We start from the raw sequence: 21073 nt of genomic DNA, 5'->3' as shown, positions 1-21073 counted from the left end.
TCAATCTGGGCTGAGCATCCAAACCTGTGTTTTCTAATTGCTCGGGGAACTATTTGCACAGCTGTAGGTGGGGAGATGAATGGTTATTTTAGTTTAAGTCTTCCAGACAGCCTGGGATTTCACACACATTTACTGGTAGCAAGAAAACAGCTTCAATGCTGGTTTTGCAACAGACTTGTGTTCTCAGCTTAGACAGAGCTGGACCCCCCCTGCTTTCCTGCCAGGATAGAATGTGTCTGGTTCCTGCCATAAAACAGCCTGGTAGTGCTCACTCAGCCGCACCTCACATTCTGCCAGAAAAGGGTTTTAAGAGGAGCTGTTATGTTACTGAATCTGCTTTCTCTAAAGCAGCACAGAGTTGTCATGGTAATGGTGGTCATTTAAGGGTTTGATTTCTCCTTTAATTCTACCTCACTGAGGAATAGCACAGATATGAAAAGACTTGCTCGAAGAAAAGACAGGGCCTGCGTAAATCCCCTCTGGAAGGAAAGACAAGGGCTGAAGTTGCAGTAAGGGCGTTAGGATTGTTAATGTTCCAGCTTCAGAACAATGAGGCTGCTGGATGTGAAACCACTCCCAGCTTTTCTTAGTAAAGTTTGATTTGGGGGTGGAAAGGTGTTTCCTCCTGAGGAAACAAAGTTCACCCTCCCCAATAATCGTATGTGATTACATTCAGGCCTGATCACACTCCCTTTTAACTTCTGTAACCGTTGCCTCCCTTAAGCCCAGAGGCAGACTAACCAACCTGCCCTCCAGCATCCATCCCTGTAGCTCTTATGTCAGCCAAATAAGAGGCTAGACAACCTAAGGTCCTATGTCTCTCACCACATTGCCTCTGCCAAACTACCAGCCCTTAGGTCTCATCTTCACTACTGAATTACTTGGGAGTTAGAACTCTACCTTGAGGGGTTATATTAACAGATCTTATTGACTGGGATTTTGCAGTGAGCACGACGTCATATTAACACAACTCCTTACAGAAGGGCTCTAACTCAAAGCAGTGTTCTAGCAAAGACAAGGCACTCCTGTCCAGGAATGAGCAAGGATCTACTCACAAAAGGGGGCCATCTGGCAGCATATCAGCCCACCACTGAGCCACCCCTATGAAAACAGATTTTGGGTCAAGGGAAGGCAACATGCCATTTTCAACAAGAAGGGTAAAAGGGTGGAAGCCTTTTGGTTAAGGTCAGAATTTTCATAGGAAAATAAGGAGTCAGGTACCAAACTCCCATGAAGTCAAAGGGATTTAGGTACCCAAATACCTCATGATGTTTTGAAATCCCAGTCCAAACTCTCCGGACGGCCATTTGTGTGAAGGGGGGTTTCCCCAGTCCAATCAGATTCACGTGAAGCATCTGGTTCTCACTCTGTGGGTACTGCAAAGTAATTCCAGACTATTGGTCCAAACAAGTGCAAATAGCTGTGCATCCTGTAAAAGGTGACCTGTCTCTCCAGCCCATTAGACGACTTCAGTCATAAATCACAGATTCCATGTAAGAACATCTGTTACATCTGTTTCTATTTCTCATGATTATATTGTCTGCAACTATTCTGGAAAAAAAAAATTCTCTGAAGGGATCTAAATTAAGCCTGGCTGGAAATGAACAGAATATGGGAGATTGGAAAGCTGGTTATGTCATGTGTGTTGACCACCTGGTCCCAAAAACAAACTAGTGGTAGGTGGATCTAGTGTATGCAAAAGCAGGAATGATGGATGCTTGTATATAGATCATAGTTGACTGTCAATGAGTCCTGGTAAGTATGTGAGAATCCTTATTGAATGCAGACAAATCCAAGACAATCCACAAGTCACGCTAGTTAGGGAAGGGCATTTGACCATCACAGTATTAGTGCACTGATGCCTGGGTCACGCAACACACAGGATCTGGGCTACTGTTGCTGTATCACACCCAGAGGGGTTTCTTGTAATGTGAATCCTAGTGATTAATAGTACTTCTGCACTGAGTAAGGTAGCACCTTTCATCCAAGGATAGTACAAGCACTTTCCAATTTTTATTGGAGCCTCCTTACAGTCCTGGCGACGTAGGAAATGGGTAGAAGGAAGAGCACATTCACTCAAGAGGACGGCAGCTCAGGGCAGATTTACATGCAAAAAGGTACGAATACAGTTTTAGTTATTGTGATTCAAGTCTGTCTGGACACTTATTTCAGGATCAAAGCTAACCAGCCACTTATCTAAAATAAGTATCTACACAAACTCGCTGGGAAATAATCTGTTTTAGGAAGCTCAGAGTTCAATGGGTGCAAGTTTGTGTGTCAACCAGGCTTCGGTAAGAGCTGGGAGAAAAACGATCTGGAGACCAGACATCAGGAGACTAATCTGTAGGGCATACCTCACCCACGGCTCGAGAGACGTTTAGGATCCTTGCAAAGATTCACTTCAAGCATCACAGGCACAGACTTGCAAAGGCCATCTCGTTGCACATGGTTTAGGAGAAGAGTGAGATTGCAAAGAGGATTTTACTGCAACAGGAAAGTAGCAGTTTAATAAATAACCCATCAGTGGGAAAGATCAGCCAGTTCTAAACACAATTGAAATAAACTAAATACATTTCATCATAAGCTAAGAACACAAATCAACGTCACAAAGAGCAAACTCCATTAATTTAAAAAGAGGGCATTGCTGCCATTCTTCATTAAAACTTGCAGCCTTTCCACATGCCTGCACCATTCAAAGACCACCAAGAACATTTGCAGCCACCCAGGTGCAGAGAAAGACAGAACGAAACAGGAATTTGTCACTGAATTGTTTCTAATTTGCAAAACTAAAGCAGAGTGAGAAAATGTGGGTTTTAATGCATTTTTAATCCAACAAGATCAGATTTTAAACTTGAACTCCTGCATCAGCACTGGAGCTGCAGAGGAAAGGCCATCTTCACCTCAACCAGCAGGGGGCACTGAAGTGAAAGGCTTTTAGCCACAATTGAGTTTCATCACTTGTTACTCATCTGTTTTATGACACTGAGCAGACAAACTTGGGGAAATAATATTGATGTTGGACAGCCAGTGTCTGGCATCATGCTGCAGGGGTTTTTAAAAAAAGGTACTTTAAAAAAATATGCAGCTTTTCATATAAAGTAACAAAAATTGACCACAGTAGTTGAATGTTCTATACAGATGTTTCCAGTTTCTACGGGGAGTGCTACAGAATTATCGGCCCTTCAGAATAACGACATTCTTCATTCAGGTCCTGTAATTCTAGCTCCTTTACGGCCTGGCCAAAATACTTCTCAGTCAAAAGGCAGAATGGTGGATCATACCCCTTCACGTACAGGGGGAATGAGTCTGTGGGTGGGGTTGGAAGACCCTCCCCAGTTTCCTGAGAAGGTAGGTGTAATTTCAAGGATTTGCAAACAAGTTCCTCTGTCTGCTTCACTACTGATAATTAGTGGAATCTCCCATGGAATGCAAATATCCCTGCCATTAAGTTGCATTCAAGCTTTCAGAGTGAATAATTCAGCAGTATTGCCACTTAGTACAATTTTCTAGTGTAGACAAGACCCAATTTAACTGTACCAAAGTAGTTTTTCCTGTACAAAAAGGGAAATAATTAAACTGTACAGCACTTTTATACTAGTATAGCTGCATCCACACTAGGGCTTTTACTGGTATAACTGCATATGTGAAAAAAGTCACACCCTTCATGACCATAATTATACCGGTACGACTTTCAAGTGTAGATCAAGCATTAGAAACTAGTTTCTTCAAGGATTTGCCTGTAAACAGACAGCCTTAGCCAAGAAATATAGTTTAGTTATTTTACTTAGAGTAACATGTCATTTGGGCCCAAGATTTAGGATTATGTGGTGTTACATAATCTATTACAAAAACTGTTGTATTGAGTTTGTCAGAACAGATTTTGGAGGAATTTAAGTGCTTTGCAGCAGTGCGGGAAATGTAAAACATCACAACATTGTGCTACTAAGGACAAAGAAGTGAAACTAACCAGACTAGTTTCCCTATCCAAGCAGAGTGAAGGACCAACAGAAAGCCACAGGCAGCATCAACGGTGAAAAGGAAATTAGATTCAGAACATGTCAGTTTTAATAAGCTAAGGTATTAAATAAAGGGAAGGATTTTTTTAAAAAATATATATAATTTATAATATATTATATATTAAGTTTACAGTCTATTTTGTGGTGTTTCAGTTCTATTTTACCTTGCAGTTCTGATTGCCTCAGTGTGACCAGGGTAATTGTATTTATTACTTTCATGGCTGGGGGGAGGGAGAAAAGCACATCAGCCAATTTTAATACAAAACCTAAGAGTAAGAATTGGCAGTTTTACTTTGTTGTACTCACAAAATGGCTTTTAAAAAAACCACAAAACAGAAAAACCACACACAAAAACAACCCTGTAGTAGCTATACTATTCTACAGAGCAAGGATTTTTGGACGGGGAAAAGGAATTTAAACGTGATTTCCTTTAGGATCTGGTTTTGCTGTGCATGTACAATACCAGATGTTCCTGATAACGATCAAGGACAAGCCTTGAGAAAACTGGAGCTACTGTGTTCAGTGAAGCTTTCTGCTAACTTATTCCCTAACCCTGCAATCGGATCCATGCAGGCAAACTCTTGCTCTCACATACTGTTCCCCTGAAGTTCCCTGGCCTTTGCAGAAGCATAAGATGATGGATCCAATTACAGGATTGGGGCCTTGGGTGATAAAGATTGTTTCTAAATTGTTAAATCGTGAATTATATTTGTTTTAATTAATATTACCGTTTCTTATAACTGGCTGACTCAGGGGACTGGGTGAATGGATATTAGGTCACTAGTTCAAACTCTGTCTAGGGGAACAGTGAGCTGTTACTACCCATCAGCTATTCAATAGCCTACATGAAATTCATTTTGTAGATCTCAGTCTACTTCCTACTGGACGGCTGTCCACATCACAAAAACCGCTGACAACATTGACATTAACTGGTCCCACATTGGTAGCCTCACAAGAGGCTATAAATTGAATGAGCCCTGGAGCCTGAACTCCGGACATCCCCCAAAGCAGTCCCTCCAGGACAGGTTGAGGTAAACTAGCAGGGCGGAATGGGGAAGCTTGCAATGCTGGTCCCCGTACCGTACCTGTTGTGTGGTTAGAGGACTTCAGTCGCTAGGGCTGTCCATCTGGCATCTCACCAGCTCTAAAATTCATTTAGAAGTCAATGGCATTCCTGAGCCTTGCTGCAAATGGGTATTTGTGACACCAACATTCTAGGAGCTGATCTATGCAGCTGTGCTTAGTCAGGTTAGCTGTGATTTCCTGTTCCCAATGAATTGAGAGGTTAAGATACCTACCACAAATCTGTGCCAGCAGGAAACTGACCCAAAGCACAACCACAGGACAGAAGACTTTCCCAACAACTAGAGAGCGCTACTGAATCACATCTGCTCTAGTCCAAGCCTTGACTATTTCCAGTGGATGAATCCACAGCTCCCTTAACTAGTTCTACTGCTTGTGTGTCAATTGGCTTACAGCTTCTCCTAATATTTTACTTATATTTTCCCTGTAACTGATCAAGCCTATAACTTCGGATTCTGATTCCGCACACTGATAAGAAATAATTAATTTCTCTCCTCTCTGAATGCCCCTTTACGTATTTGTAAATAGCTAAGCATCCCTGACACACCAAACACGCACATGTCTCCTAACTTTTCCCACATCAGGTTTTGAGCCTGTGCTTTACTCTGCTGCTCTAATTCTAAGCAGAGCTCAACTCTACAGCTGAGGTCACGAAGACATTTTTCAGCAAGATGGCTGTCCCCTGCAGGAGGTTCAGAAATGCCAAGTGGAATTCAAATCTATATATTCAGTTATAATGTAAATTTTGTGCTGCAGCCTTTCAGACTGATGGACTGAGCAGAATGACTGCAGCCCCATATGAGCTGTAACTCCCAGAGAGCCATCATCAGGTGTTTCCTATAACAGATAGCAGCAGTTTGGGGGAAGGAATATGCTTTATAAAAGTGCGTAACATGGATTAAGCCATTTCTCCGAACTCTCTCAGAGAAGCGTGTTTCCTAATGTTCCAGTTCCATGAAAGATTTTTTGAACCGCTCAATCCACTTCCAGAAGACGGAAGCACAGACAAAACGCTACATTTAAGTAACTGTGTAGTTGTTCCAAAACAAGAAATCTGTAACTCACGACTGCCTTTTCACCCCCAGTCACTCACTCCCAAGTGAGCTAAGGGCAGTGATAGCTGAACCATTACTTCCTGCCTTTGTCACCTCTTTCTATTTCAGTAATGTTCTGAATTTCTTTTTGGTCTGAATTTATCACATGGGCTGGAATTGGCAAATTCATCAGATCCTCAAGAAGTAAAGATCTACTCAGCTGGAGACTGACTGGTCTATTCTACACATACATCGCTCTGTATTTAGTGTATCAGACCATCTTGTACTCTCAGCATGAGCTGAGGATAGAGGCTTGGATTGTGATTTCTATGCTCCCCCAGTCCTCAGCCTGAAGTAGGCTAGCCCATCAAGCAGAATGGGCCAGAAGCTAGTACTGATTATATTGGGGGAAGGGACATGTAATTGAAGCCTTAGTTTTCTCTCACTGTCAGATCATTTAGTTTATATTAAAGAGCAGGGATAGAATTCTGGCTCCTCACTCTCATCGGCAAGGTGAGTATATGGCAGGCAACACTGTGAAAGTTCACCATTCACATACAAAAGCAGGTTTTCCTTAAGAACTATCCCTTCACATGGTGCAGTCGAACTTCTTCCTTCACCACCAGATGGTACAATCTCATTTTTTGCACCAGCTGGATGTATTTGGCTTTGAAGGACAGTTTTTCCCTCCCTCATTAGCTGTTAGTGGTACAGTCCATTACCTCCCCTGACTCTCACCCCAACTCCAGTTGGTACAGTCCATCCTTGGCTTGGAGTTGAAAAGCAAGAGATTCAAGTTTTCCCCTCATACACTACTGTCCTCCAGCAGGGGCTCCTTGCCATCTGATCCTCCAGACTGTGGGCTGTGGGTGTGGGTCTGGGCTCCATTGCTGTGTTTCTTATGGCTGCCCGATCTCAATGCAAGATTGTGTTCCGGAATGAACAAGGCCACTAGGAGCGACAGCAGGACCGAGCATGCTCCAAAGAGGAAAGGGGGCCCTGGGATAATGCTACTCTGTAAAGCAAAGTACAGGAATGATTAATGCAGTGAAGTGGGAAGACAGACAGACAAAGCTAGTGATGAAACTGGATAGGATACCTCATCAGTAGGGTTGACCATGACCTTTGAGGCCTTTCCCATGGTTTCCACTTCAGCCATTTCATTCAATTCCACATGGAACAGGTAGAAGACGAAGCCATAGAGAGCTGGCCCCAGCCCATTACAGAGTCCCCGAATTCCAGTGATCATCCCCTGAACCACACCTGAGAGAAAAAGTAAAGACCGAGAAGTCATAAGCCTCCAGCTTTCTAAAGGAGAGGCAAGACATCTGTGCTGCACAAGAACAGGATTAAGTCCACATCCAGAACACACATAAACCAATGACTGTCTTGATAGATCTCAGCTCCTACATAGCTATACCTCCCTAAAAACACATTAACAGCGAGCTTGCCATTTCCCAGAGCATGGGCACAGGCAAGTCATGCCACAACTTACTGATGAACACGGGAAGTTGAATTAGAGGCAATCTAACCTCAGGATTCAGGGAACAAACTCAAGGTAGGTGGATGGTCAAGTAGGAACTTCCTCCCTATCTCAAATGAGTAGTTGTTCAATGTTGCACAAAAGCATTATGGAGTGTTTTATGAGACCCTTCCTCAAGGATCAGGTATTGTTAAAAAGGCTGATACCAATCTTGATAGGCTGATGGTGTAAATTAGTTCCTAGAAACTAGTATACCTAATAAACTAGATTCTCAATCCTATATTCTTTTGTGCATACAGGTACCCATTAAGAGTACTCAGGCTGTACACAGAGAATTAACATGGAGGGTGGTTGGCATACAGCTTTGAAGCCATACAGAGATGCTGCACAGTGTGTCCAGATGTTCACTGGATTTCAAAAGGTTAAAGAAATACCTATCCTCCCTACAGTATCAGTAGCGCTCTCTCCCTATCCATGTAAAAGTAGTAGAAAACTTGTCAGGATAACTGCTGGATGAATTTTAATCAAGTGAGACGTACCTTGCTGGTCCGGATCTGCGTTCCTGGACACCATGGCACTGATGGCTGGGAAAGTGATACTGGACATGGCAGCCACAGCTCCTGCTGCCCACATCATCCTACAAGAGAAAGAGAAATCAGCCCATTAAATGCAGTTTTCAACCATTTTTCATTTGCAGATCTCTAAAAAATTTCAAATGGAGGTGCAATGCCTTTTGGAAATCTTAGACAAGTCTGCAGACCCCCCCAGGGACCTGTGGACTACAGGCTGAAAACTACAGCATAAAGCAGAAAGGAGGAGAGTTCTCCATACAAAAAAAAAAAAAAAAAGAGTACTGCAAACTAAGGCTGGAAGAGCAGACAAATATCTCCCTCTGGTGGCCAAATGGAGAACATTGCACAACTGCACTGGGCACAAGCAACTGGCTAAAGAGGGGAGGGATGAGAAATGTGTCAATTGTTTATTTAATAATGCAGACCCACTCTTACCAAGGCTGCGATCCAAAGCCGTACCAGGCAAGCTGTAGAATCTGGAAGCCTAAGCCCAAGAGGATGGTATTTTTATTTCCTATTGAACGCATGAGAATCCCCAACACTACTGTCTGAGAAGAGAAATGAGATGATGTTATCAAACTACAGTGGGGAGAAAGGAAGCAACTACACTGGACAAGAAAGTGATGAAGAAAGAGGAGGCAACTCTCCTCACTGTCAGGTTTGTCAGGCCCTGGGCTGTCCTGCAGCTAGTAACATGCATTGATAAGGCTTCACAAAAGAATTCTGACAGTTGCCAATCCAATCCTCATTGTCACAAATTTTGGTGTATTCTCATAACTGAGGGGTTTGAGAGTAGTACCCAGAGAATGGGTTCTCACCTGAGCCAATATGGAGAGAATTCCAACTACACCAATAAAGGCTGCCACAGTCTCTGAGGAAAATCCAATGACCTACAAAGACATCAGAAGGGATATGATTTCAGGCAAAGGGCTTCGTGTTCTACCCGAGAAAAGCCACGCCATGAGAGCCATCTTTAGTGCTTACTGATACTACGTGTCAGTAGCATGAGCATTACACAACTTCACCCTCTACCGCCTCACGGGAAAGAGGACATTAAAGGCTCCCCAGTGACAAGATGGAAGATGTTTCCATGGGCTAAAGAGGTAACCAAGTGAGTGGATACGCTGTCCCAAGTGCCTGAAGACGACAAGGTGGGGTAAGCACTGAGTCCAACGCAGGTAGCTAGTGATTAGCCTGGGGACTGCATTTGCAAGGCACAGAAGGGCTGCACAGTTAACCAGCATTCATGGGGATCCTCCATTTTCAATGAGGTTACTGGTACTGTTTCACCCTCATTAAGAAATAGCTTCTGGTCAGCAGTGGCAAACCAGGGCTGCTGTTGTGCCGCCAAGCTGCTAATTCCCCCAGCTCAGGATCACTGGGCAGAAGCTGCCGCCCCATACTGCATAGTCAGGAAGGAAATAAAACAAACGCATGAGACTACAACACGCACTACAAACCTTTGATTTCCAAACCAGTATCCTAGTCTAACCCCAATGACTGACCTGTCGTAGGTACAAAAAGAAGCTGGAGTACTGGCCGGCTTCAGGAAGGTAGGAGAGAAAGACAGTAATGCAGATAAGCAGCACAGTAGAATCTTGGCCCACTTTGCGGAGAGACTGGAGAAACAAACAGGACCATTAGGCTCCCTCTGATACAAACCCAACACAAAGGGTTACTTAGTACACTAAGCACCCTGGAAGAGCTTGTTCTGCCACAGCATTTCTGCACATCAGTGGGACATATCTGCATGACAGATCAGTCTGGAACCAAATTGTTTCTGCCTTGAAGAGCTTCCCGGCTGTGGGAAACTTCACCCTGCTAATGCTGAGCATCACAGAGAATCCAGCTAGATTTTTGTAACTCTGGCTCTCCTTGGAACATTAATATGGGCAGTGACTCCTACGTGAGACCAAGGTGAGGAGCAAATGAGCAAGAATCTTTTTCAGGGACCCAACCAGCACTCCCCCAGGCTAATAGAAGCAACAACATGCTAGGTCTTTCGCATGGCTATACAGAGTGAAACTGCAAAGCAATAGGCGTTGCACTCACACCATCAGTTATTCCCACCAAAGGATTTTCTTCAGGGACACTGGAAGCTGTTTTTAGACACTATGTAGTCATATACACTCACAACCCATTACCCATCACTGAATAAAGAACCAGCCAGACATCATCCTCCTTGCACCTGATTCAATCATGTCTAAATTCATATCCTCTGCCTCTTGCAAAATGAGTCCCTTTTTATCTTCAACCTCCTGTTCGAAGAACTAACATGGAACTTGGGGAAACAGATCTAGAAGTTAAACTGCAGTGAACAATTGCCAGTAGCAAACTACTTACAGCAAATGGATCTGCCTGTTCCCAAGAGATGGGAGCTCCCCAGGACACAGGGCGCATCTCCTCCGGCAGAGATTCTGGTACAGCCAGCAGAATGAAGCCAATATCCAGCAGAGCAACCCCTGAAGCCAGCACCACCACCAGTGTATCACCATAGGCTTGGGACAGGTATGCGCCAATTGCTGGACTTGTGACCAGGCTGGCTGCAAAAGTGGCTGACACCTGCAGTGTAACACAAATGTTAGTAGTAGTATCTTCTGGTCAGAGCCTACCCTCTTTCCCAGAGTCATCCAAGACCAGCTCCCCCACCTATGGGGTAGCCAAACCATAGGAACAGGTTTTCCAGAACTGTAGAATACAGAAATGTAGCATTTCCCCCCCGATAGAGTTCAGGCTAGGTCATGACCGATAACCAGAGGTATCTCAGCCAATACTTAAGGTGTTTTCAGTAACCCTATTATAACACTATGCGAGAATAGTTCAGCAGAAGCCACAGGTGCACAGCCACGGTTTTATTTGTGTTTGCATGGAAGCCATCCCGGTGTAGGGTCACAGTCTGGAGAAAGGACAGTAAGTGACAATACAGCTGGATTCCAGATTTCACAGCACCAAGCTCTGGGGTTGGTTTCTAAACACGTTGCTCCACTTGGAGTCAGGAATGGACCAGCAATGGACACAGTGGATTGTGAGGAATGCAGAAGTCCTGTGTGCAATACCCACGGGGAGGCCACTCTTAAAATGGTCCCGCACTGCGCCTCTCTGAATTCTGGAGCGCTGGAGTATTTCTTTGGGGAATCAATTAATGATGTGAATCCTTACCAAGCCATAAGCTGTACTCCGTTCATGTTCCTGTGTGATATCAGCAACATAGGCAAAAATCACAGAGAAGGTGACAGCAAAGACTCCAGACATGGAAATGACAGCAAAATACCACCTGAAAGAGATGTTCCCAGGGGCAGAGTTAGAGGAAACCACATGACAAACACAGGAGCCTAATGCTGCTGAACTACAGTCTCTTCTCCACACCCCTGCTTCAATTCATTTGATTTCACTTCAAACTGAAGTGCTCAGAAATGCCGTTGGGCTTCCATTCCGGTTAACACTTCATGGCTTAAAAATCCAGTCCAGACCCATCTCTGATAGTATCCCACACACGAAGGAAACATTAATGCAACTCAGTTCCAATGCAGTTTTTAGTAGTGGGAAGCAAACACTAGGAGAAGGCATTTCTTTCTGACTGGAGTTGGAATCCAATGGCGTGTGAAGGAAGCTCTGGATCAAGGAAAGGCTGCCTCTTCAGGCTCCTTCTCTTCATCATACAAGCACCTCCAGATCCTCCTAACTCCACCATCTCAAGTGACTACACCTCCAAATTCCTCTTTTGACACGCTCACTCATCTTCTGGACTGATCCCTCCCATATCACTGCGCCTTCACATCATCTCCATTCCAAGCATAGACTCACCATGGGCTGATCTTCATGAGAGGTATTGGTGCACATGTGAAGAACACAGTGAGGAGAAGGAAGGACTTCCTGCCCCAGACATCAGAGAGAGCACCAATCAGTGGGGCACTTAGAAAGGACAGCAGGCCCTAGGAGAAGGGAGAGGGGTTCACACCAGGTACAGATCCCACAGCCACTTTCTCTGGCTGGCAATAGGGGAATAAGAGCTGTAATGTCACCAATACAAACAACAGGAGCTGGCAATCCACTCTTTGGGATTTCTAGGAGGAGGCAAGGTTACCAAAACATGACAAATCATTAGATAGCTGAAATCTCTATACTGGAAAAACTGCTAAATGCTCAGAAATTATTTTCCTAAGTACTCAGTCTGCAGCTGTGGTCTTCCCATGCCTATTTATGCAGCAGGGAGTTGACACTGCCTGGAGATGCTGGCAAAGCTCCAAAATGTCAATATTTTGTTGCAGTTCAGGGAAAGCTCTGGCTCTAGATTGAGACCTGTTGGATGTGAAGGGAGGCCAAGTCCATTCAGCCTCTGTAAAAGTTCCCCATATTTACAAATCTTTCAGACCCATGACAAAATGGGGGGAATAAGCTCTTTAAGATATACATGAGATTGTTTGAGCTGCCCCATGCCTGAGAAAAATCATCCTTCAAGGATAGTCATGCTCCTTTCACTGGGGTGCTCCTGCTAATACTGATGCCCATCCCAAAAACTAATTCTACCATGTTACCAAGCAAATTAGAAAATGATTGTTTTAGTGCTTGCCAGCTTCTGTAACTCTCCCACAGGTGTTGGACTACTCTAAAACCATTTCACCAGTTGCTACGTGGCTCTGTAATCACTAATCTACTGTGGGATGGCTGAGTTTCTAGATCATGGTTACATTGTTTTTAATTCCGTTACTCAAGAGCTATGACAATACCAGTTTTTTGTTTTCTTATCTAGAATCTGGTCACTAGGCTGTTCTCATGCTGTTTTGGAGTGTTCTTAGCAGCAAGCACAGCATGGGACACATGGGCTGGCAACCTCCAGGCCCTAGGGTTGCTCAACCCCCTGCTCTGCCCCAGGCCCCGTCCCCTTCTCCCAAGCTTCACCTGCCACTTTCCACCTTTGCCTCTTCCCGCCCAGTTCCACCCCTTCCCCGCAGCCTGCCCTATCCCCGCTCCTCACTCCCAGTGTCTCCTGCATGCTGCGGAACAGCTGATTGCAGCAGGCTGGAGGTGCTTGGAGGGAGGGAGAGGAGTTGATCAGCAGGGCCACTGGCAGGCAAAAGGCACTGCAGGGGTGGTAAGCTGGCTGCCAAAAGGTGCTAAGCATCCACTAATTTTTTCCATGGGTGCTCCAGGACTGGAGTCAGACCCTATGGCACGGGGTTCAGGCTTCCTGGACTATCCAGCAGATTGTCAGTGCTATTTTGGAAGAAAATACCTAAATGGGTTAGCACACAGAGAATCAACTGGGCATGAAAACAGAACTGCCCTTCTGCTGAGCTTGCCAATAAGGTGGCGACTTACGCACTATAGATTGGACTAATCACACCAAACAGCACTCTGATTATAAGGACTTTCCATTGCTACTGACCCTGTTCTCAGATTGGAACAAAGCCCAGACTGTAAAGTAGTCTGGCCCATCGTGCTTCAACAACACTGGTTCTTTAATATGGAAGGAAAGAATTCCTTACCTTAACCCCATGGATCAGGCCATTCATCAGGAATGTGTGCTGAGGAAAAGTCCGGTGTAACACCTGTGGAGACCAAGTCAACAATTTTACAGATCCCCTACTAAGTTCTGCTGTTAAAGGCCAGGAGGATCACATCAAACAAGAGACTAAAGCCTGCAGTCCATGTTTGCCCACAGCATTGACATTCCTATTCTCATGCCACAATCATCGTACACACGTGCTCTGCTAACAAAATGTATGGAGCCCTTTTGTTTCCTCATCAGTGCCATAGGCAGCCACTTCTCCCAGGTATGTCACAGGGAGACGCGTGACTGTGTTGGATTTGGGTAGGGGTGAACTCGTTTCCAAGTTTCTCTAACACTATGAGGCCATTTCAGACAAACGTTTCCCCATCTCTGCCCCATCTGCCTAATCCCTATTTCTGCTTCATTTAACTCCGTGTTTCCTGATTACACCCTTCTTGTTTTTGTACCCCCTACCTACCTGACTTACATTTTATACTAGTGAATGTACTTTTAAGGGCCTTTGTGAACAAGACCTTCTTTGTACAGAAATTATCTAGATCCCAGAAATCAGCTCACAGATCTTTATGGTATATTAAACTCTAATATGACTTGTCATACCAGCTGCCAAAAATAAGTTCTGAAAGCTGAGAATCCCTCATGAAGCTGCCAACTTGAAAGTTTCTAGTCACTTAACTCTAATTCAAGACAAATATCAGAGTTGGGAATTCTGGTTCTTTTGATAAAGCTAACCCTTTGTTCTTGGTTTTATTGTAGCATTTCCTTTGTTACCTATACTGGTCATCACAGGGTCACCTAGCGCAGATGTGAAGAGCAATTATGTAAGCTTGAAAGCTTGTCTCTTTTACCAACAGAAGTTGGTCCAATAAAACATTTTATTACCTCACCCATCTTATCTTTTTAATATCCTGGGACCAACATTGCTACAACAACACTGCAAACAGTGCAGTCTGACATGACAGTCTGTCACCCCCAGCTGAGATCTTGGCAAGGTTGTGTGGGCTCAGTAATTGGACAGAACTTGACAGTGCAGGGAGTGGTGCTGGTAATTCAGAAAGAGACAACCCTATCTCTGCATCAGTGCTAAATCAATGTCCTAGCACCTGTGTGAAAGTTGCAGTCATTGGATGAGTTATAACACATCACACCCTTGCTCAATCATTAAAGATCTCCCATGGCACTTTTCATCAGTATCCGAGCTTTAAATGAGAAATTCTGGCCAAATTCCAGCTTGGGTTCTTAAGTTCTGCCTCACTAAATCCCCCATTCAATTTCAAATAATGTACTCTTCCTTCTCTGTCCTAAATTACTAACCAGTGTTCTTATGTGCTTTTAAACAATTGCCATGCTCCACTCAAAAGATGGCTGCAGCAATTCCCATGTGTAAAGTACTTTTCAGAATGAGTTCTACAGATCTAAGGTACAGTATCCTAGATTTTGCCTCTCATGCTTCAAACCCAAACTGTACCCAGATCTTCACTGAAATCCTCAACCTCAGCATTGCCACCATGCTACCATCCAGCAAGAGTCAGTTACTCACCGTTAACATAGGGGTGGTGAGTAACCCCCAGGCAAAAAATTCCAGGAAAATAACCACCACTGCATGGTACACACTGGGCTCTCCAATCCCCTGTCGCTGAAAGAAAAAACATGTTAATGCCCTGAAATCTGAAAAGTGGCTTGGTGCACAATTCATAGCCATACAGGGGGAGAGTTTCAAAGGCATAAAGGACAGGTAGGTGCTCAACTCCCACTGACTTCCAATGGGAATGGGGCAGCTAATTGCCCTTTGTGCCTTTGAAAGTCTTCCCCTTAGCTCCTGGGGGGACAACCGAAGGGAGGCACTTGAATTTCCCTCAAATGCTGATAGAGTGTTAGCTACAGAAAACACATTTCCCCAAGTGCTAAATCTCAGCTACTGGCCCAGGTTTTCCATTGCTGTGTAGGTGTACCTGCAAGGTCACAGGCTTACGGAGAACAGGAGTCACAAGGCAGTGTAGAAAGCAAACAGGGTTGAACTCAGCTGTGTCAGGGAATTGCACAGATCGAACACTCAGAAGCATAGCGTGCCTTTCACAAGAGGGGATTTTAGTGCAACTGGCCTACATGACTAACACGCCAGATAGCACCAAGACAAGTGCTGATACGTTATAAAGTACATCTGTTGTTCAGCCAAGCTGTTTAAAATTTTCAAAGCCAACTAAGGAATTAAGACAACTCCCATGAATTTGAATGGAAACTGAATGTCAGAATCTCCTGTCAGCTGTGGAAAACCTCAGCCCTTGTGTGTGTTTTTTCTAGAGTGGATGAATGAGCTTCCCATTTAGTTTATTTGTGGCACAGTGTAAAAGGTATGCTGGAATTTATAGCCTGCAGTTACCTCAAATATTAGCAGAATGATTCTGGGGGAGCTACAGATTAGAGTAACTGTTAACAGAGCAAGAGAAGACAAGATTCTGAGACCCTGGTCGTATTAACAGTTTCTATTAAAAATGCTTCCTTTAAACAGGTTGTAAATCTGATTCACAGACAAATAAACACCTTCAAAACAGGGAAAACCCAAGGGAAATATGGTCATTAAACAAAGTTATTTTTATTCTACACAAACAACTGGACAAACCCTTTCTCTGTTGCTACAAAATGTGAAGGTGGCATTATGCCAGCAACGCTGGAGAAAACTGCAAGTTGCATGGGTATTTAATTCCTTCATCCCATTACACGGTCTTGGTAGAAGGAGAGATACTTCCCCTCACAGAAAGAAGTTCTCTCTTCTTCCCCCATCACATCCTTCCATTACACCCTTTCAATCAAAACTCTGCAGTTAGATCCTTTTGTCACTCGGACAAAACAAAGATACCTCAACAGAGCAGCAAAGGTTATGAACTCTGGGAAACAGGTAAGCCCCTTCAGACAGTATAGAACTATTTAAGCAGCCTGGATCATAGTAGAACTGGCAACAAGAACTTGCGGAGGGCCCAGTTTATAATACAGTATGGACTGTGCAAGCAATTACCATGTTGGAGAAAATGAGCATTAACCACAATTAGCTATTGGTTACTGCAAGCCCCCTTTTCCTGTCTAGCATTAATAGAGATTTTATTTTAGAACCACACTAATGGAACAAATTGGGGCCAAATCAGTTGCCAGTGGGCACTGAACTTGGGACATTCAGCACCAAAAGCACAAACCCCAACATCTGGGCTAAAGCCATAAGTTCTTTAGTTGTAAGCAGCAGGCTGTAAAAGTCAGTGGAGCCAGTCAATAGAAGGAAACATGATCAAATGTAGTAAATCAGTGTACTACATTAGGCCAGACAATGGCCTAAATATAACCTTTTAAACCAATTTAATGTGGTTCATTAACATGGTTTGCAGTTATGCTACATGTGGATGAAATGTCAGGCAGAAGACTATTTGGAAAATGATTTCACCCACCATGCCTGCTAACGGTTAGTCACAGTATTTGACCTGTGTCAGGAATCTGAACAATTCCATAACTTGTTAGCATTGAAGTACAGTTACAGAAACAGAAAGCCTTCATTCCTGTTTTACAGCTTTTTGCATCTTCCACCTATTTATAGGATTCATTTTTCAATGCTTAAACCAGCATCCCAAACTCTGAATAAAGAACTAAAGGTTACACTGTAGAGGGACATTGGTCACTAAGCACCAGGTGAAATTTACTTCAAGGGCTGACCTCACATGCATGTTTTACTGTTCTGAATGACCCACTTTGCTTGTGTTTGTAGCCACTCCTGGAAATAGCACAATAATTAACATTTCACTGGCTTTTAACGTTGCTTAGTGCCACCCCACCCACCGTCATCTTGTCCCTCATTGTTTACTGCAAGCTATTCAGTTCCCACTGTTTGTAGTTTGCCTAGAGAACACTCCACTAATCAAACAGATGTTCAGACATTTCATATTTGTTCTGTTAATGGCAGGGATTTAGCAAAACCCCATCTATTTGTAACCCTTTGAGTCCCATGGCTCCAAGCTTGTTTCAGTGTTTACAGTAATCTCTTACTTCACACGAAAGAATAAAGGTAAAGTTCAGGTTTGAATTGTTTCCAACCTAAATAAGTATTTTCCATTTTGACTAATCCAAACCAGTTTAGCAAGTTTGATGAAATAGGAAGATGGTCAATCAGCTTCAAAATATATTGAGAGATCACTAAAAGAAAAGGAGGACTTGTGGCACCTTAGAGACTAACCAATTTATTTGAGCATAAGCCTGCTGGTGATGGCTCATCTTAAGTGATGACTCTCCTTTCAATGTGTATGATAAACACCCATTTTTTCATGGTCTGTGTGTGTATATAAATCTCCTCACTGTATTTTCCACTTTATGCATCCGATGAAGTGAGCTGTAGCTCACGAAAGCTTATGCTCAAATAAATTGGTTAGTCTCCAAGGTGCCACAAGTCCTCCTTTTCTTTTTGCGAATACAGACTAACAGGGCTGTTACTCTGAAACCTGAGAGATCACTGTACCCAAATAGATTGTCCCCCAGGGCAGTGCTATAACTGCCATATGAAAAGTTTAATGGGTGCTATATTAGCCTCAGAAGCAGGCATTTACTTTACAGATATGACTGCTGGGGTCCCATGAGAACCAGCATGGTGGGAGGAGACCACAACTTAATATCTTGGCTTCCATGAGGGCCAGCATGATGGGAAAGCGCTTACCATTCAGTATCTTATACTCTGGTGTATCTAGTACACTAGTAGTCTAAAATATAAAGCACAGTGCTAAAATGTATCTACAGCAGAGTGTAATAATCTGCATTATAGGCATATACTGGTAGCATCTGGTGATGTTGCAGTGCTGGTCTCTCCCTACTCCAAAAACACTTCTCAACGGAAGGCCCAAAATACGTCAGACCACCTGCAAATCCAAACCTAAGGGTCAGCCTACACAGTGAGGCATGCAAGCCCCAAATACACACACACAACCCACGTGATAGCTTGGTCCAGCGGGTTTCATTCCACTGGACCCACCACACTGGTGAGATCCAAGCTCCAGATCTTCATCGGATGGCTCTAAAGGAGATCACAGCTGCGTTTTCCCACCTTGAAGGTGGCCCCAGCCTGGTGCAAACAGCACAAGTGCTCTTGGCTCCCACCTGCCAGGCGGGATTCCCACACCAGGCCGGTGCTGCCCACCCACCACCTAGGGATCCATCAACGGCACCCAGGGCGGGGGAAGATACTGCACCAGCCAGCAAAGCGAAGGCCTAACGCATGGGCGATGGGCCGGGAAAATCGGCTGGAGCAAGGTCCCCCCCCCCCCCGGCGCCCCTCACGCCAGAGCCCTCCAGCTTCCTGCCCCATTCCCTCCACCCGGGCCCCGCCCGGGCGGACTCACGCTGGCTCCGTCCCGGATGATGATTTTCTTGGCCAGCAGGACGCTGCGGTTGAGCCGCTTCTTTTTCTTCTTCTCGCCGGTCATGGTGAGGCCGGGGCCCTGCCGCCGCTGCTGCCCGGGTTCCGCTGCGGCCCCATCCTCCCCCCGGGGGCCGGGCCACACTGAGCCCGGGGGGGAGGGGGGGAAGGACTCAGGGCCACCGGGACCGCCTCACGCCGGAGGCGTCGCCACCATCCCCGGCAGCGGCGGCCCGCTCCGTCCGGCTGCCTCCTCCCCGGCGCGGCCCGCTCCTCAGGGCAACCCGCCCGTCCGTCCGTCCGTCAGCGCCTCCTCAGGCCGCTTCCGCCCGCTGCGCGCGCAGCCGAAACAGCCTCCGCCCGCCCCTTCCCTCACCCCATCTCCGCGACCGCCTTCCGGATCCGGCTCTTCCACCGTGCGCCACGCCCACTCTAGACTCAAAGCCTCGCCCACGTTCTCGCGTCACCACCACAAATAAAGCATGCTATTGACTGCCGTGGCCGTCAATCATTTCTGACTCCCTATCGCGGAGCTCCGCGCCTCCTTTCGCTCTGCTCTGGTCGAGGAAAAGAGCCTGCGGCGGGCTCCCCAGCACAGCCTCGTTTTCTCTACCCTTCCTCGGGATTGGCTCATCCGCACCGGGGCATCAAGGAGTCTGGCCCTCCGATTGGACTAGACTGTAGATTGACGGGGGAAAGGTGGAACTATTGGATAACGGTCACAAACGGTCGCTCAGATTGTACAGCTTTATCGGGCTGTTCCACTAACCTACGGGTGTGTGTGTGTAGGATTGTACCACTGACACCGCTGTCAATAATGGCAAGACCGTACCACCAACGGGGGGTGTTACAGGCTGTACCATTGATCAATTGTGCCACTGACCTAAATGAGGGAATGGTGCTGTGCCAGTGACCTGGATGGTGGGGGGACGTGATGGTGCCACTGAACCGATTTGTGGCACCTTAGAGACTAACCAATTTATTAGAGCATAAGCTTTCGTGAGCTACAGCTCACTTCATCGGATGCATTCAGTGGAAACTGCAGCAGGCTTTATATATACACAGAGAATATGAAACAATACCTATTCCCACCCCACTGTCCTGCTGGTAATAGCTTATCTAAAGTGATTTCCAGCACAAATCCAGGTTTTCTCACCCTCTACCCCCCCACACAAATTCACTCTCCTGCTGGTGATAGCCCATCCAAAGTGATAACTCTTTACACAATGTGCATGACAATTAAGCTGGGCTATTTCCTGCATAAATCCAGGTTCTCACATCCCCCCCACCCCCATACACACACAAACTCACTCTCCTGCTGGTAATAGCTCATCCAAACTGACCACTCTTCAAGTTAAAATCCAAGTTAAACCAGAACATCTGGGGGGGGGGGGGTAGGAAAAAACAAGAGGAAACAGGCTACCTTGCATAATGACTTAGCCACTCCAAGTCTCTATTTAAGCCTAAATTAATAGTATCCAATTTGCAAATGAATTCCAATTCAGCAGTTTCTCGCTGGAGTCTGGATTTGAAGTTTTTTTGTTTTAAGATAGCGACCTTCATGTCTGTGATCGCGTGACCAGAGAGATTGAAGTGTTCTCCGACTGGTTTATGAATGTTATAATTCTTGACATCTGATTTGTGTCCATTTATTCTTTTACGTAGAGACTGTCCAGTTTGACCAATGTACATGGCAGAGGGGCATTGCTGGCACATGATGGCATAGATCACATTGGTGGATGTGCAGGTGAACGAGCCTCTGATAGTGTGGCTGATGTTATTAGGCCCTGTGATGGTGTCCCCTGAATAGATATGTGGGCACAGTTGGCAACGGGCTTTGTTGCAAGGATAAGTTCCTGGGTTAGTGGTTCTGTTGTGTGGTATGTGGTTGTTGGTGAGTATTTGCTTCAGGTTGCGGGGCTGTCTGTAGGCAAGGACTGGCCTGTCTCCCAAGATTTGTGAGAGTGTTGGGTCATCCTTTAGGATAGGTTGT

General features: G+C 45.1%; 1 protein-coding gene across 2 annotated transcripts; it reads right to left on the bottom strand.

Moving 5' to 3' along the window:
• Nucleotides 1-1991: 1991 nt before the first annotated feature.
• Nucleotides 1992-19430, bottom strand: LOC140903304 (hippocampus abundant transcript 1 protein). 2 transcript variants are annotated; one of them, XR_012156212.2, is made up of 13 exons: nucleotides 19064-19430; nucleotides 15238-15333; nucleotides 13675-13737; nucleotides 11993-12120; nucleotides 11348-11462; nucleotides 10532-10750; nucleotides 9694-9807; nucleotides 9007-9078; nucleotides 8624-8736; nucleotides 8156-8253; nucleotides 7233-7396; nucleotides 6872-7148; nucleotides 1992-2484 (listed from the first exon to the last, which is right to left on the bottom strand). XR_012156212.2 is itself a non-coding variant. In XM_073324395.2 (12 exons), exons 1-12 carry the CDS (start codon nucleotides 19145-19147, stop codon nucleotides 6939-6941), a joined length of 1476 nt encoding a protein of 491 aa, XP_073180496.1. In that variant the 5' UTR covers nucleotides 19148-19430; the 3' UTR covers nucleotides 2489-6938. The 2 variants fall into 2 exon arrangements, 1 of the variants encoding a protein (XP_073180496.1); XM_073324395.2 differs by lacking the exon at nucleotides 1992-2484 and having other exon boundaries at nucleotides 2489-7148.
• Between the last annotated feature and the right edge of the window lie 1643 nt (nucleotides 19431-21073).

The sequence above is a fragment of the Lepidochelys kempii genome, chromosome 25 (assembly GCF_965140285.1).
Source record: "Lepidochelys kempii isolate rLepKem1 chromosome 25, rLepKem1.hap1, whole genome shotgun sequence".
Lineage (NCBI taxonomy): Eukaryota > Metazoa > Chordata > Testudines > Cheloniidae > Lepidochelys > Lepidochelys kempii.
The sequence above is the reverse complement of the archived record's forward strand: the minus strand, read 5'-3'. Positions and strand labels throughout refer to the sequence as shown.